Consider the following 15655-nt stretch of genomic DNA (forward strand, 5'->3'; position numbering starts at 1 on the left):
GGTTACCCATATTAAAATGTACATCTGATGTTGCATTTTAAAATTACCAGCATCAGGAGATGTGTGATGTGAGACAGAAGGGCATTTCTTCTGTTCTCAGTAACAGGGCATTCCTGTAGAGCATAAGCCTCCTAATAAGTTACGTTTTACGATGATTTTCTGTGGCCTCTCTTTCTGAAATCTCATTATTGTACTTTCAAATATGTGCTTTGTATTTCTATTTAGATTAGAGAAGTAATAAGAAATATAACTCTTAAGCCTGTCAAATCTGGGAGTTTGGTTTATTCTGCCTTTCATTTTAAGCTCTAAAACTTATTTAAACAGTAGAAAAATAGGTTTCCGCCTCTGCCTTTCGTTTGTGGGGGGGGAGGGGGGGCCGGGAAACTCCTAAGAATGTTTGCCATCGCTGTTAAAGAGTCACAGTTAAAATTAAATCTATATGAAGTGACTTTACATATGTGTTATACCTTGCTTTCCCTCTGTTTTTTTCCGTCTGAAACATGTTACATCAGTTTACTTTGAGGATGAAATATAAATTCATTTTTTTCCTCCTAGCATCTGATTTCCTTTTAAAGAGGTTCTTTACAGTATACAGAAATTTTTAATCCTAGTTGTACAATTGCATAGAACAAAAGGGCGAGGCTTTCTCCATCTAGGGCCTTTTGTCACTTTCTGCCTTGTGTCACCAACACATTAGTTAGTTGTGGAGCTGTGTGCAGATTTGTAGCGCTGTATTTTGCAGGCAAAGGCTGTGTGTATTCATTCTGACTTGGCACCACACCAGTGCAATCACCCAGCTAGCTCTTGGACTGAGCTGGATTGCAGCCTACCAGCTTGGAGTGTGGGCAGAGCTTGCTTGTGTCTGCTTGCGCTATTCCATATCAACGTAATGTAAGAGGTGGGAAGAGAAGCCCCTCTCCCCGATCCCAGAACGTAAAGCTTTTTAAGTATGCTGGCCATCTGGATACTGCCTCTATGAGAGTTGCTTAGTCCTACAGAACAGGATTCTCACTTGCCAGATGCAGCGTGGGGGAAGAGGGAAGAGAAAAGGGTGGCTTCCTCTCTGCATTTTAAAGTTTCAGATTAACATAATGAATTTTGCCATCTGCGGTCCCCAGCATGAACAAGAACACATAATTCCAGTTCCAGACTGGGTGCACCAAGCTAAAATTTAACTGAATTTCACAATCTTCTCATTGCAAATGTAAGGCTCTTTACAGAGCGGGTGAGAGAGATAACGTAAACAAACTCTGCAATTACTCTGATCTGTTTTTACTGTAGCAATCGTGTAGTATCTTATGCAGTTGGTATTGTAATCTTAGTTTTGGTGACTTACCTAGCGTTAACAGTCTGACTGAGGTTCAGTTCCTGTATGTCATTTCTTTTAAACAGAATCCCTGTATAACTTACGAGAAGAGAACAGACAGCTGAGAAAAGCTCACCAAGACATTCATACCCAGCTACAAGATGTCAAGGTAGGCTTTGCTTCGAAGAAGTAGGGCAATTTTTTTTCTCCCCGATCGTCTTAAAAAGTTCAAGCTTTAACAAGCTGGAGGTGAGCTATGACAAAAACTTGCATTTTTTTTTCTGTTGTGGTAAAAAGGAGAGGAGTATGGCTTAACTGGATTTCCTGTCTTTTGCCACTTGCGTTCTAGTTAATTGCCCTCCTCTCCCCTCCTCCCCGCAAAAAGCCTAAATCAGAGGAGTATTTCGTATATGAATTGGAAAACAGACTTTACAAATTTAAAAAAAAAAAAAAAAAAAAGGCCAGAACGAAGTTTGTCAAAATAAATGGTTTACATCTCTATCATTTTAAACATTTATTAACATCTACTCAAACTTCTAACTTCAGGTATAGACATTCTGGCCTTTTAAATTTTGTTGGCTTGAATTGCTCACTTTCTCTAAGTTGCTTTTAGTATGCATTCCTTGCTAAATATCTTAAAAACTGTAACTCCACCTCAGAATTTTCGTTTCTGAAATAAACTGAATTATATCTTCAAAGTTCAAGAACCTCACAGGCTACTGAATTTGCCTTTAGAATGAACTTAATGTGAAACGTATAACGTTCTTCTTTTTGTGTAGCAACAGCATAAGAATTTACTCTCCCAACACAACCAGCTTGTAGTGACATTGGAAGACCACAAGAGTGCACTAGCTGCTGCGCAGGTCAGAAAGGAAAGCAGCTTGCATTAGCTCTAACCTTCCTAAAATTCGTTTCTCTTAGTTCAGCGGACTATAATGTTATGCATGTAGCCTTTCGCATGGGAATCTGCAGTTAGCACCATGCTGCGCACTCCAGAAAAATGCATGAGTTAGAGGGTTGCTCTTAAAGAATCAGCAACAAATCATAGGGCTGTCAGAAAATAAAAAGCTCTAAAATAGGCCAAAGTGTGCATGTATTACTGATACGAGCGGTATCTCTCCCTCCATGAGAGATGCAGAATACCTCTCTCTCTATCTTCTCTGCTAGAACTTCTGTTAGTTTAATGCCCCCACTCTGAGACTCAGATGGATCACTTAGAGACCTGAATAATGATATATATCTCAAAATCTCCTTTTGTATATGACTAGAAGGTTTATAAAGCTATACACATCAGTGCAACAGAGGCAGAGTATATATGGAAGAAAGTAAAAACCAGGTGAAACTCAAATTAGCTGAAAAGGAGCAGCAGCATTACCTTAAATGTTGTTTTCAAATGAACTATATATGAAGCTTGACTCTTGCTAGGCTATTGCAGATTTGGACAGCTGTACCAACACAAATTGTGTAGGCCACAGGGAACCCAGGATTAGGACTACTGTTGGAGCAGAGAAATATTGTCAGTGAAAGGACAGAGGAAAAGCAAAAAGGCAGCTTCAAGTTGTTTTTATTCCCAACTCGGTTTTTCCTTCAAGTGTTTTCAAGGTCCACAAAATCATGAGCAGCATTTAAGGGATTGGATCTTTCTCAAGTTTTGCTTGTTGTCTTTCCCTCTGGAAAGACAAGTGTAATTACTTTGCATTCTGCTTTGCTTTTAGGCCTGTCTGTTTTAATGGATGTCATAGTCTTTTGAAGATGCTTCGAGGTGCGTCTAGCTTCGGAGCTATTATCATGCATTGCATCATGTCAATCTGTAGGACTGTGGATATTGTTTTGTATGAGTATTATGCATTGTACATCAATGCATCATGCCCGTCTGCTGTACTATTGATTGCTATGATATCACATAACATACACAAAATGACCTACACAGTCACTGAATGTGAACTTTAGCCAATTTTTAACCTAGGGGGAAGAAAAAAAAAAAATATATATATATATATGAAATGCACCTCTCTGACTTCAAAATGGGTAGTAAATCATTACTTTTCCCTGCTGTAGGATGTTGGGTTAGTTTTTCCTTTTTTACCCCTGCCCCTACTGGAGCAGCAGAGAACCCCTTCCATGGGGCACCACCTTTTGTATGTGATCAGTTGAGCAGCTTTTGCAAACTTTGTCTGTTTCAAAAATTTAACTTTGAGATAATCCTTCTCGTCTGCTGTGTAGACAGTGACTTGTAAATGTGTAGCAACCAGTCTTACTTCTCACACTGGTCATTAAAGCTTGTTAAAAGTATCCTGATCTTGTACACAGTTAAACAGCAAATCAAATTGCAACGTCCTGTTGTTGCATTTTAGGAAGACTTTAAAAAAAAAAAAAAATCGGCTTTCCTCTTTTTTCCTGCTCTTCACTGAAGGTGTTCTATGACTTTCTCTCCCTCAGTTCGGTATCTTGATTATTGTCTTGTGTTAACACCTGTCTAAATGTTGAAGATTTGGTATTTTCATGACATGTTATTATATGTGTATATACACTTTAAAACTTGACTGCTGTTTCTAAAAGAACTGTTTTCCCCCCCACCCTTATTCTTCCCCTACCATTAAAGGAGATAGCTGTGGTGCTCTTAGTTTCCCTTACTTTAAAGTCTACAAAGAAAAAGGCATAATCCCCTTTTGACAATTGTCCTGCCTGGCATGAAAAAAACAAATCTTCATCTTTGTCTCTTGGGTTTTTTCCAATATACTTTGTATGCATGCGCACCTTGGCTGAAAAGATTGTGATGAATCAATGCTATCTAGTGCATGGAAACAACCAGTCCTAAAACCTCACATCCCTTCTCCACCTTGGTGTGTGCTCTGAGTATCAAGCATTTCTGGTATCTGTCTTGGCAGCAAGTTCATTCTGGGGTGACTGCATTTTATTAGAAGATTATTTGGGTACAATGTAATTAATATGTGTTGACTTTAGTCCCAGGTGGAAGAATACAAACAGTTGAAGGACACACTCAACAAAATGCCAAGTTTCCGACAGCCTGAGAAGTTGGAAAAACCACGCAATCAACCAGAGGAGCCAGCACCTTCTCCCCACAGTGACCTCCCAATACACCATGAAGCTGTGGCTGACGAGCATGAGGAGGTATAAAGTACTGACTGACTGGCTACTGAAGCAATAGGAAACCATTCTCATTCAGCGAAATACTAGATACGTGCTTAATTCCCATTAGAACTATGTGCTTAATTGTACACCTTTGTCGGTTCTTGAGTAAAGTAGTGAGGAACAGTTTACTGTTACTGAGCAGTATAAAAATGATGTTAATGATGTCTGTAAATGCCCTTCAGACTGTTTTTTAGCAACTTTTTAAAAGAGCTTACCCAAATCTTAAACTTTAGGATGATACACAGTCTCTAAAAGTTTAGGTATCCTATACTAGATAGGAAAGCTTAAATAAGATATGAAGAAATTGTCTTTTCACTTGCTTTATGAAGTTTCAATGGTATTCTTAATAATCAAATTTTAAGTTTATTTAATTTTATCTGATGCACAAAAAGAAAAAAAAACTGTGTGTAAAGTCTAGCAGTTACAATGTCAGTTGTACTTTTGTTTTACGAGAGTTCTTAGCCAATAAAACCTGCACTATATAAAAATACAAAGCACACTTCGTAGATAGAGTTGTAATAGTTTTGTTCCACTTCAGATAACAAGAGGCTTAGATTATTTTATGATGCAATTGTGCAACATGTTACTTAGTTGTACAGGGCCAAGAGTCAGATGTTGTTATCTCTTGGCAAAAAAGATATCTTGTTCCAAAGCAGGCCTTTGGCTTTCCTTGCAGTGGTAAAATTGTACTCAGCTGGAATAAAGGTACCTGCACCTGGTCCTTAGCTCTCTTTAGAACATAGAATCTATAGGATTTTTGATCTTGCACATGTTTTGCAGAATGAGAAGCCAAAAGGGAGAGAAGAAATAAATACCCAGGTGAAAGAAGATAGAGCTGAGCCTCCTCATCTGAGGAGAGGGACTAATGAGGGCCAGCATGCCAAAGAACTAAATATTCAGGAGCAAAAAGAAGCAGGAGAGGATGAAGAGCAACATGTCGATCGAGTTGAAGAGGAACGTAAAAAAGAACTTGAAGAGGAAGAAATGGAGCAGGCGGGTCAGCCTGAGCACTTAGAGGAGGAACAGGATCAAGTGCCAGAAGAACCTGAGTGGAAAAAACAGGAACAGAAAGAAGAAGAAACCAATATGTTGGGTGAACATTTCCATTCAGAGGTATGGAGTTGTTTTCTTTCCTACTGATTTATTAGATTTGCTGTTTACATGGAGGCACCTCTGACCATTGCTGGCCCTGTGCTGAACTCACCTATAGATAAAATTAGTATCATGTTTACAGCAAGTTTGGGATTCAAAGCACAACACTTAGATGCATAAGGCTCGGGCTAAACTTTGGCACATGCTTACTTCAGTGCTTGCCAAATAGAGCTATTTAAGAAACATTAATTCTGCTGATAAAAAGCAACAGATGGAAAAAAGAGCAGCCAGCCTGAATCCCACCTCCTACTCGAAGTCTGAGTTCTGTGGTAACTGATGGGAAGAAAATAGCTGATGAGAATGGGACTTGTGTTCAGCACTTTTATGGAGAGCTGTCCTGCCTTGTTAATTTGATGCACCCCAGCAAATTGTTGGATGCTTTCCATTCAAAAACACCTACCTTCCACAACATTTTTCCATCGAAGCGTCCACTGTCATTTGACAGGGAATTCTAACTACCAGATGAGTATGTGTAAAAGAGCCAAGGGAAGTCGGCAAAGGCAAGTCTTGCTCTATGCTGCTCTAAACAGAACCGACAAGTCCTGGATTTACATTCTAAATTGGATTGCTAGCGGAAAGTGTATTTTAGGGGCCTCACCTTAGGTCTTTTGAACTAGCAGAATAACCATGTAATTCCAATGTGATGAGAAGCCGTTGTTCAAGAAGTGTGCTATACCAGCAGGGGCCAGGTTAGGCTGTGATACGCAAGCTACAGGTTAAGTTATTGCTAGCGGTAAAGAATGTGTAGTGCCTCACTTAAGGCTCAAAGCAGCCCCTGCTGAAACGGCCGGTTAAATCAAAGGAAGCATATTGGGTGTCTAATTGTTGACCATCCGAACATCAAAACTTTGGAAGGCTGTGTTAAGCAAGGAGAAAACTTTAAGTGAACTTTCTTAAAGTTAAAATACCTTTACTGGTAAGTTTTCCCTATTGCATGTAGCCTCTGCATAATTTTCCCTCTTATTTTTGGTATCCCTGGTTTGTGCATGCTTGTTTCTGGTCACTGAAATATTGATTGATTTTATGACTAAACACATTTCTCTGACAGACAACTTTAACGAAAGCTGTAACAAAAAGACACAAGCCAGCTTATGAACAACAGCTGGAGCAGCAGCATCTTGCAGCCCAAAGAGCAGAGGAAGCCAATCAGCTAAGAGAGCATCAGGAATCATTACACCAACAAAGACTGCGAGGACAGCTGTTACGGCAGCAGCAGCTTCAAGAAAAAGAGCTTCAGCTGCAGAAGCAGGCAGAACAAGGAGAAAAACTCTATAAAAAACAGCTAAGGTTAACCTCTTTTAAATGAGTCTGTTGTGGTCTGTGCACTGGGTCTTCTGGTTTCATCATACCGCTATTGAAAAGAGGGTAGTTTAATGTTATAAACCTAGGTTACCTAGAAAATGAAGTCACAGTGCCTCATCTGCTCCTTTCCAAAGATAAATCTGACTTCCTATTTTAAGCTTTTTCCTTCTCTTCTTTTTCTTTTTCTATGGAAGCCTCTGAAGTCCAGAGTACTGATAGGAGTGCACACTGCTATGCACATCTCTGGGAGAGGTTAGGAGCTCCTAGCCTCCTTGACCAAAATGTTCCTTGTCTTACAGCTTGATTTCAGTTAGCGATTTTTCTCCACCAAGCAGCAGTTATGATCCTGCAGTACTGATGAGTTCTAGTATTAGCTTTGCATTAGATCCTTAGGCTAAAATTTCTCATAAATGAGATACTATTTTTAAGTAATTCCTTGAGGGCTTTGTGAACAAGAGTGACTAGTATTACTTGCATTGCAGAGACAACAGCATGACTTCATGAAAAAACAACGTCCTATTGGCATCATGAAGTTACTATGAATGCAGCTATATTCATAATATTGTAGTTTCCACCTGCCTCTTGCCCTCCCTATAGTAATCCATTATGCTTTTGCTTAGTTTAAAGTTGTGAATGACAATTCTACTTCTTTTTTGGAAGCTTAAGCCTATTGAATGTTCTTTTTTGAAATATTAGTAGAGAATGATTAACATGACCTATATTTTGAAAAGAGTTTCGGTACTGGAAAGTTTTTTTTTTTATAAATTACTACAATCAAAATCTTCAGTACTTTGAGAATAATCACACAAGTAAACCCCTTTCAGGATCAAAGCTGAAATTGCTCTTTCAGCAAAATAATTGATCCATGTCGTCTGTCTTGTAAGACCTTTTACTTGAAACATTACTGTGTTCTTTGCTTCCAATTCTTAGTATTTGTGCTTTAAATATGAAACATACTAGCTTAAGAGTTTTGAAAATACAAGGCAGATGTTATCTTCCATTTTGATACATCGAGAAATACAAATGCAGAAGTTAGTACAGTATACTGAACAAGAGTCTTGTTCTACAAAGCCTATTTTCTTTCAGGAAAGTTGATGGGGAGAAAATATTAGGTAATAAATAGAAAGCTAACTTGGAACCGTTCTGGCAGGAGCTGGAAGAGGGGCAGATGCGCTAGGGCGCTTTGTTTCTTGAAGCAAGAACGCTCTGAAACTGAAATGACCTATTTACATTTAATTTTTTCAGCCAACAAGGTCGTTATGGTAACATGGACCATGATATTGTACAAGGGGAAGAAGAGCAAGGTGTTCAGGAAGAAGAAGGAGGTAAGATAATTTGTTATGACCCTACTGTGTTCACAGGTTCCCTCTGTTGCCTTTCGTGCTAGAGTTTAATGTTCACTTCACATCCAGTTTGGATTCAAGTGAAATGTAAACTCATTTTAAAGCCAAAAGTTCAGACAGACTGACAACTCAGCCAGTACTAAAATACAGCTATTGATAATGGTTATACCCACGTTCCTGAAAGGAAAAGTGCCCTACTGAATAAGCGACTAATATTGGACGTGGTGGATCTTGATTACATTCCTGGCTCTGCCTGTGACTTTGTTTGATCTCTTGAAATTATATAATCTTTCTGTATTGGCTTCCTACTGATAAAATAATTCTCTTAGCTATTTTTTTTTTTTTTTTTTTTTTAAGATAAGCTCTTTAGGGAAGAGCTGCCTACTGCTAAAAACATATGCAGCAACTAGTATATAGGAGACCATTTCTTGAAAGGCGTGTCTAGAAACTGCTGTAACACAAATACTAATAATAAAAATTTTTCAGCTTATGAACATGACAACCAGCACCAGGATGAAGGTGAAGATGATGATCAAAATAATGCAAATGAACAGCAAGAACCAGAACATCAAGTAGAAAATCAGCAGGCCGATGAATCGGTGAGTATGCATTAAGAGGCTATGAATTGCAGTTGCTGCTGAAGTTAAAACGTAGAAGTCTCATCTAACATTATTACATTTTACAAAAATAAGGTGAGCCAGGGGTCTGCTAGGAAGACAAATCTGACAATTTAAAACTGTGTTTAGGACCTTGTCCTTACTGGTTTAGGAAGAAATGAAGAAGAGTATTATTGTTAGAAGCAAGTTACGTTACTATCCTTGGATCTGTTCTTTGGGTGTAATAAAGGATTTTTGACTTAGCTGGAACCTGAAGAGGGAAATTTGGATTCAAAAAAGGCACAAGTAACTCATTGGTGGTCAGTCAAAAGTAGTAGCGGTGATGGTATATTTTTCATGCTATCATTAGGAAAGCAGGTAAGAGCCAACTCAACACCAGAGATGCCCACTGAAACTGTCTGGAAGTTTTCCACAGGCATTGGTGGTCACTAGGTCAAAACTTAGTTAGTTTAGAAGAAGTTGCAGTTCCTTAAAGAAAAAATACTTCAGCACTGAACATACAGAGCTGTGGTATGGATTGCTCAGAGATCTGGATGCTCAGTTCTGTACTTTCCACATCTTATTTGGTGTCACGGAACATAGAATATATCTTCTAAGGCAGATGTGGTAGAGGGTGTTTGGGAGATTTTTTTTTCCCCCAAATTAAGTTGAATAGCAGTTATTTTTAAGAGGCTTTTTCCTTCATGCTGTTATACATGTAGAAGAGGTCAATATTGCAGGATGGACAGGCCCTGAAAGATCATCTCAGCGCTTTTGAGCTGTGTGCATTAATTTTTTTTTTTTTCCTTAAACTTGGTCTTATAATGCATTGTCACTTGTTGGATAGTCAGTAAGCAAAAGGAGTTCAATGTCCTATGTGAAATAAGTCAACAACTTCAAGACAGTTTTCAGTAGACTGATGTCCATATTAAAGTTCTGCGTTCAGTCCTGAAGTACTTTTTCTTTCAGGAACTGGTACTTTTATGCTGACTGAGTTTTGATCTAGTGAGCACTGATGCCTGATGAGAGGTTTCAGCGAGTATTGAGTTGGCCCTAACATAGCTCTTGCTAGGGTAGCTTTTGAGTGAAATGGAATTGGACTGTGAGATAAAAATGTGCATTTAACACTCACTCCTGAAAATTGCAGAAAGCAGCAATGGAAGATGTGAACCCTGCTGATGACCCTAACAATCAGGGAGAAGATGAATTTGAGGAAGCTGAGCAAGAGAGAGAGGAAAATCTACCAGATGAAAATGAAAAGCACAAAGAAAACAATCAGGAGCAGGGGCATCCGGGAATGGAGGAGCACCTAGTGGTCAGTATAGTGAAAGAAAGCATCCGTAGGTGCCCTTTAAGGACAATATAGCACATCTTGATGTAAGAGCACCAAACTCTTATTTCAAAGGCCTCTTTTTAAACCATATATAACACGCACAGGTAAAAGTACAGAACTACTCCTGGTGATGCGCTGCTATGTCTTTAATCATTGACTCTGCTCAGCAAGGTTCTGTAGTCTCATAATTTGGGGTCCCTCTATTTGCCTTCACACAACCCCATACAAGAACACCCGTTCATTTACCACTCTCCTGTCTGTGCTCAGATGCCATCTATACTGTTTCCGTGCCATCAGCTGTCAATCAATTGCAAACAGTGCAGTGCAGTTTCCTTCTAATGGCATTCCAGCAAATTCTGCACACTTGAGTTGTGTTTAAACTGTAAACTACTCTAGGCAGAGATAATCTGTATTTTTATGGCATTGGTCTTTAATGGTGTGAATATTTCATCATCTCCTGCTTAGTATGAAAATCTTGTGTTATTCTGTTAAATAATTTTATTATAATCATTCTGCTTCTATTTTTTTTTAAATTTAAAGCAGTTCTAAATTTTGTGTAGCCAGGCTAACAGTAATGCTAATGAACACACTGATTTCTTATGCTATTATTGTTACTTTACCTTGGCATAGTTTTTAGTTCCAGAACAGGTACCTTTAACCCACAGTGTTGTAAAATTAATAAGCAAGCTTACAGAACTAAATTTTCACATAATGTCTCTGCAGATGGCAGGAAATCCTGACCAGCAAGAAGATAATGTGGATGAGCAGTATCAAGAAGAGGGAGAAGAAGAGGTAAGAGAGAAAATAGGCATAAGGCACATGTGGACCCAGGTAACGTAACAGATCTCCATTTACTTTCAATGTTGGTCTCTCTTATAACTGCAAAATGAACCCAGATTACTTTGTCTATGGTAGTTTCTGACTTTATGAAACCTAAGAAGTCTTTGCCATTATTTTGCTGTCCATTGATGTAATGTTAATTACATTTTCTAGTGCTACTCATGCTTCTATGCTGCAATCCATTAATCTTCTATGTAACTGACTTAATTGTGCACTAACTGAAAAGATTAAGCCATTCACAACTCGAGAAGAAATTTCCGAAAACCTCAAGCTCTCTGAAAGTCCCTGGAAACCTCATTAACTTTGCGTCTCTAATCACACACTGCTGTTCTGGGCAAGTTACTTTCTTGGTCAATTATTTACTCTTTAGCTCTGACTTTGATCTATCTGTTCTCCTTCTAAGCAGGCCAAGTTATTTAAGCCCTTACTGTTCATAGAATCAAATAGTTGGGAAGCTGTTAGCATACTGCTTTGAAGTGAAGGAAAAAGGGGAGAGGGATTTCTTCCTTCATATGTTGAATGGCATGCTAATCATGCGTGCAGTAGCATATGCTGTTCTGCAGTTCTTTAGTACACGCCTAATCAATTGCTATTTCCTACTTCATACATAATGATTTACAAAAAGCAGTAGAAATGGCTGTTCATTACTGCGTTATGATGAACGCTTTGTCAAGATTAGCTGGTGTACTTAGAATTCACTAGTTCAAAATACAGTTGTTTAAATCAAACCAGGTCATTGGAAACCAGGAATAGCTTGCCTTTGGCAATTACTCCTTGGCTTATAGGAAATAATTTGATGTGCATTTCATAAAGGACTACAACCAGTATTCTAACTGGAAATATTAAGAATGGTCAGTGATTGAATGAGCAATCAAGAATGAGTTAATTTGTTATAATTGGGAATAGTTTCTTCAGTAGACCACAAAACTATACATTGTTGTTGGATCATTTTGAGGCATATATGGAAAAGATATGAACAAGTTTGATAGCTGCTGTTCTGCTGGCAGCAATACCAAACCCCTAACACTTCTTTTGCAAGCAGCCTTCCCTCTTGTTGGAAGCAACTGCTAAATACACTTTCCTGCTACTGATGGAAGTTGGTACAGAAAGAGAGAGTATTCAGCTTTTGCTGCTGCTGTTCAGGAGTGATAGCAGCTGGTACAGGGGGGACTCCTATCAAAAACAACAATCACATCCTCACCATCTGTCACATTGTGGCAGGCATAGGTGGCAGCATTGAGTAGCAAATGCTTCCCGACCAGATGAAATGGCTATTTTCCACAGGGACAGACAAAAGGCCTCATGGAAGTGTCTTGCCCAACGTGCAGGACACCATTTGGACCATATGTTGCATAACAACTCCGCATTCTCCAACAGAAAATCCAAGCCTACTTCTACAAAGCATGCTTCATTCAACTTTGCACCTAAAAATAAAGGGACATTGAAGTGAGGGAAAGGGCTTTTACGAAAGAAAAGTGGTAGGTCAGGACCTGGAAAATAGGTTAAGTGTGGATCACTCTATCATCAGCGAGAAGGTTGGAAGAGGTTACTCTTCACTCCCTATTCCCGCTTGCTCTTCTGTGATTTTCCAGGAGCAGCTGGCAGGATCAGTCAACCTCTAGGAAAATATGGAGGAAGTTGCAAATAAATACCTGTATCATACGTCAGAACTGACCCATAGTTCTGGGAGTCCACAGTGGGGTGGAAGTGTCGGTAATGACTCTGCTGTGTCATGACAATGGTATTATAAAGGGCAAGGAGAAAATAACGTTGTATGTCTAAAGTTACAAAACAAAATAGAAATCTAAATGTATTAGCTGCTGATGAGAGAGTTTGTGAAAATTGTAGTTAACAATTAAGTTGGCTTTCAGAGGAATTGAATTTCCTGGGTGTGGGTGGGTTCCCCCCTCCATCTTTAACCTCTCCATGCTCTCTCCACCTATTTGCTTGAATCTTCATTCTATGAAAGTGTAGTTGTGGAAAATGTGCATGCTTATGCCACAGGCTACTTTTTAAAGAAAAGTAAAATGTACAGAATGTCCCTTGTAGATTCATGAAGATTTGACTGAAGAGAAGAAGAGAGAACTGGAACGCAATGCTGAAGAGCCATATGGCGAAAATGATGAAAATGTAAGTACTGTGTAAACCCACAAACTTAATGACATGACAACACTTAAAACACTTAACATAGCTGTGATCATGTCACACTGGCGTTAGAGTAATTGCTGTAGCTTGCTTTTGATCATAGATCTTAAAATTTCAGACTATCCCAATTCCCTTCTGTTCATCCCTCCACCCCCACATTCATTCAGGCTTTCTGGAGAACTTTCAGCCTTAAACATCTGGAAAGCTTTTCCTGTTTTTCTCCATCAGCTCTAAGAGCTCTAAGAACAGTCAATTTATTTTTTTTCTTTAACTTCACCTCATCACCACAAAATTAAGAAAACTGTCAGTTGCACTGAATCTCACTTGTTTTTTTTTTTTTTTTAAATCAGGCTGATGAAAAAAATAATGGTGCAGATCAAGAGCAAGAATTGCAAGAAGAGAACAACCACAAAGAAGTTCATGAAGACAATTACGAGGAAGAGGAGGAAGAAGAGGATGAAGGTGGAGCTATTGCAGCAAAAACTCGTAGACGAGGGGAAATGTAGTCCCCTTCTCTTTTATGGGTCAAATGCAGCAGACATATTCCTGATCTAAAAACTCCTTTAGGCTATCTAATTCCAAAAAATGTTTGCCTTTTACACTTTTTACTTTTCTATTAAATGCTATCATAGGTTTATACGAATACAGTATTTTGATACTCTAGATTAGCATTCCTTTTATATTAAAGCTGTATGTGAACAGACATCATATAGGTCTCATGTTTCATAATTCTGGGAATATTTTAAAAGGCCATTTTGGAATACACTTTCACATTGTCCAAGTTTGACAAAGCGATTTCAGGTAAATTTTAGCATCCGAAGGAAGGTATCTAGTGCCTAAGTCCAGTCAAACGTTAGTCACTTGAACTCTCTTTGTCTTCCTTGACACTACCTGCATGACTAATGGCTGGCCACACTACCTGTCCAATCTGCAATGTTTATGTAGGTTTATCGTTACGCCACGGATAGTTTCATTGGTTATAATCTCATGAGATTACTCGAATGCTTGAAGATGAGCGCATGCCCACCTATTTCCAGGACCAGGCCTTCATTTTGTAGTTGGAGACCAGTTATAAAATACGCAAGTTTTACAAGCTTTCAAAATACAGTCAATCTAGCAGCTGTTCATATACAGTTAAATCATGCATTTATTTGAATGAGCATACCTAGGTACTTCAATTACATGCACTACATAGCAGATAATGTAAATGATGGTATGCTGAGATGACGTGAGCTAGAAAGCCATTTAGACTTGAAGTTCCGTTATGCCGACTCTAAACACTGCAGCTATCGCGTGAATGAAGACTTACAGGAGGAACAACTTGGTCGTCCTAGTTAATATATAAAATATTTGCCCAGATGACTAATTACATCACCTTAGTGACATGCTTTCTGGAGACTGTAGAGGTGGTTAAGGCGTTTTAACTGAGTTGACATGATTGGTGCAAGAAGCTTTGTAGTAAGGCCTTCAGGCTTGTAAATAAATAAATAAGGTAACCTGGAAGGATTCCTATGTCTTCTATTGTGCTTAATGCTCACAGTCAGACTAGAGACAAATTCCCATGCAACTTTAGAACAGTAAGCATCTCTACCACTGCATGCCTACATGTAAGGGGGTAAACCTCTCCCCCTCCCCGCCCCCAACCAAAGCCAGGCCTTTGGTAGGCTTCTATGAACATAATCACAGTGCATGAATATATAGTATATTTGTATTGGTACAGACCCTAGCTATTTAATATATGTTAAAAGGAGAATGGGAATCTGGATTTCCTAGGCTATGCCCCATTGCTGGAAATGAGGCACACAATAGCTCCCCATGAAAGTGTGTGTTAATATATGAAAGGGGAGGATTTGGGGATTTGTTTCCCCCTTTTTAATAATGGTGCATAACAAGGTTTTTAGTTGAACTTTTTATATGAATGTAATTTAATTTTTTTTAACTAACTCAATTATATTATGTTTTATAGTTGGTTTTCATTCTCCACAGTTTTCCTAAATGTCCCAAACAGTGCTTATGTTTCATAGGAATATTTTTGTCGGCAAGTACTTTAGGTTTTCAAGTTACCGTAAATCAGATTTACCTTATGTATAAAAAAGAAAAGTTTACATGATACTGTAAAATGTATAATATGTACATAATCTTCAGAATACAATTATTTTGGTAAATCAGCCTGTATTTTTAATGTCACTGTTGTGGTATTTAATTATTTGAGGCATAATAAAACTTGACTGCAGTCAATAAACTAGAATATAGTAACTATCTTTCTCAAGTGTGACAGTTTGTTATACTTGTAATAGTGCATTCATACTTTATTTTCATATGCTTGTACAGCAGAGGCTGGTAAAGAAAGCAAAGGAACTAGTAGCCATGGTGGGATATTCAGTGAAGTGGAGCAGAGTTAGGGCCAACATTAACAATACTGCCTGCTTTAGCAGTCTGTAGATAGATGGTCTTTAAATCACTCTAAATCACACTGCTGTCCTTT

At 38.5% G+C, this 15655-nt stretch overlaps 1 protein-coding gene across 8 annotated transcripts in view; it reads left to right on the top strand.

Annotated features, from left to right (window-relative positions):
- The window catches only part of GOLIM4 (golgi integral membrane protein 4), a 35030-nt gene extending 19596 nt beyond the window's left edge, over positions 1–15434 (top strand). For 4 of the 8 annotated variants that reach the window (XM_068953778.1, XM_068953779.1, XM_009668559.2 and 1 more), the window contains 11 exons: positions 1393–1475; positions 2086–2169; positions 4271–4438; positions 5240–5572; positions 6660–6898; positions 8159–8238; positions 8743–8855; positions 10000–10167; positions 10909–10977; positions 13075–13155; positions 13521–15434. In XM_068953778.1, coding sequence (XP_068809879.1) covers positions 1393–1475; positions 2086–2169; positions 4271–4438; positions 5240–5572; positions 6660–6898; positions 8159–8238; positions 8743–8855; positions 10000–10167; positions 10909–10977; positions 13075–13155; positions 13521–13676 — 1574 coding nt within the window. In that variant the 3' untranslated portion in view covers positions 13677–15434. Of the gene's footprint in view, positions 1–1392; positions 1476–2085; positions 2170–4270; positions 4439–5239; positions 5573–6659; positions 6899–8158; positions 8239–8742; positions 8856–9999; positions 10168–10908; positions 10978–11178; positions 11350–13074; positions 13156–13520 lie in introns of those variants that run through there. The other 4 variants (XM_068953781.1, XM_068953780.1, XM_009668560.2 and 1 more) reach the window with 2 other exon arrangements.
- The last annotated feature ends 221 nt before the right edge of the window (positions 15435–15655 follow it).

The sequence above is a fragment of the Struthio camelus genome, chromosome 9 (genome assembly GCF_040807025.1).
Source record: "Struthio camelus isolate bStrCam1 chromosome 9, bStrCam1.hap1, whole genome shotgun sequence".
In the NCBI taxonomy this organism is placed as follows: domain Eukaryota; kingdom Metazoa; phylum Chordata; class Aves; order Struthioniformes; family Struthionidae; genus Struthio; species Struthio camelus.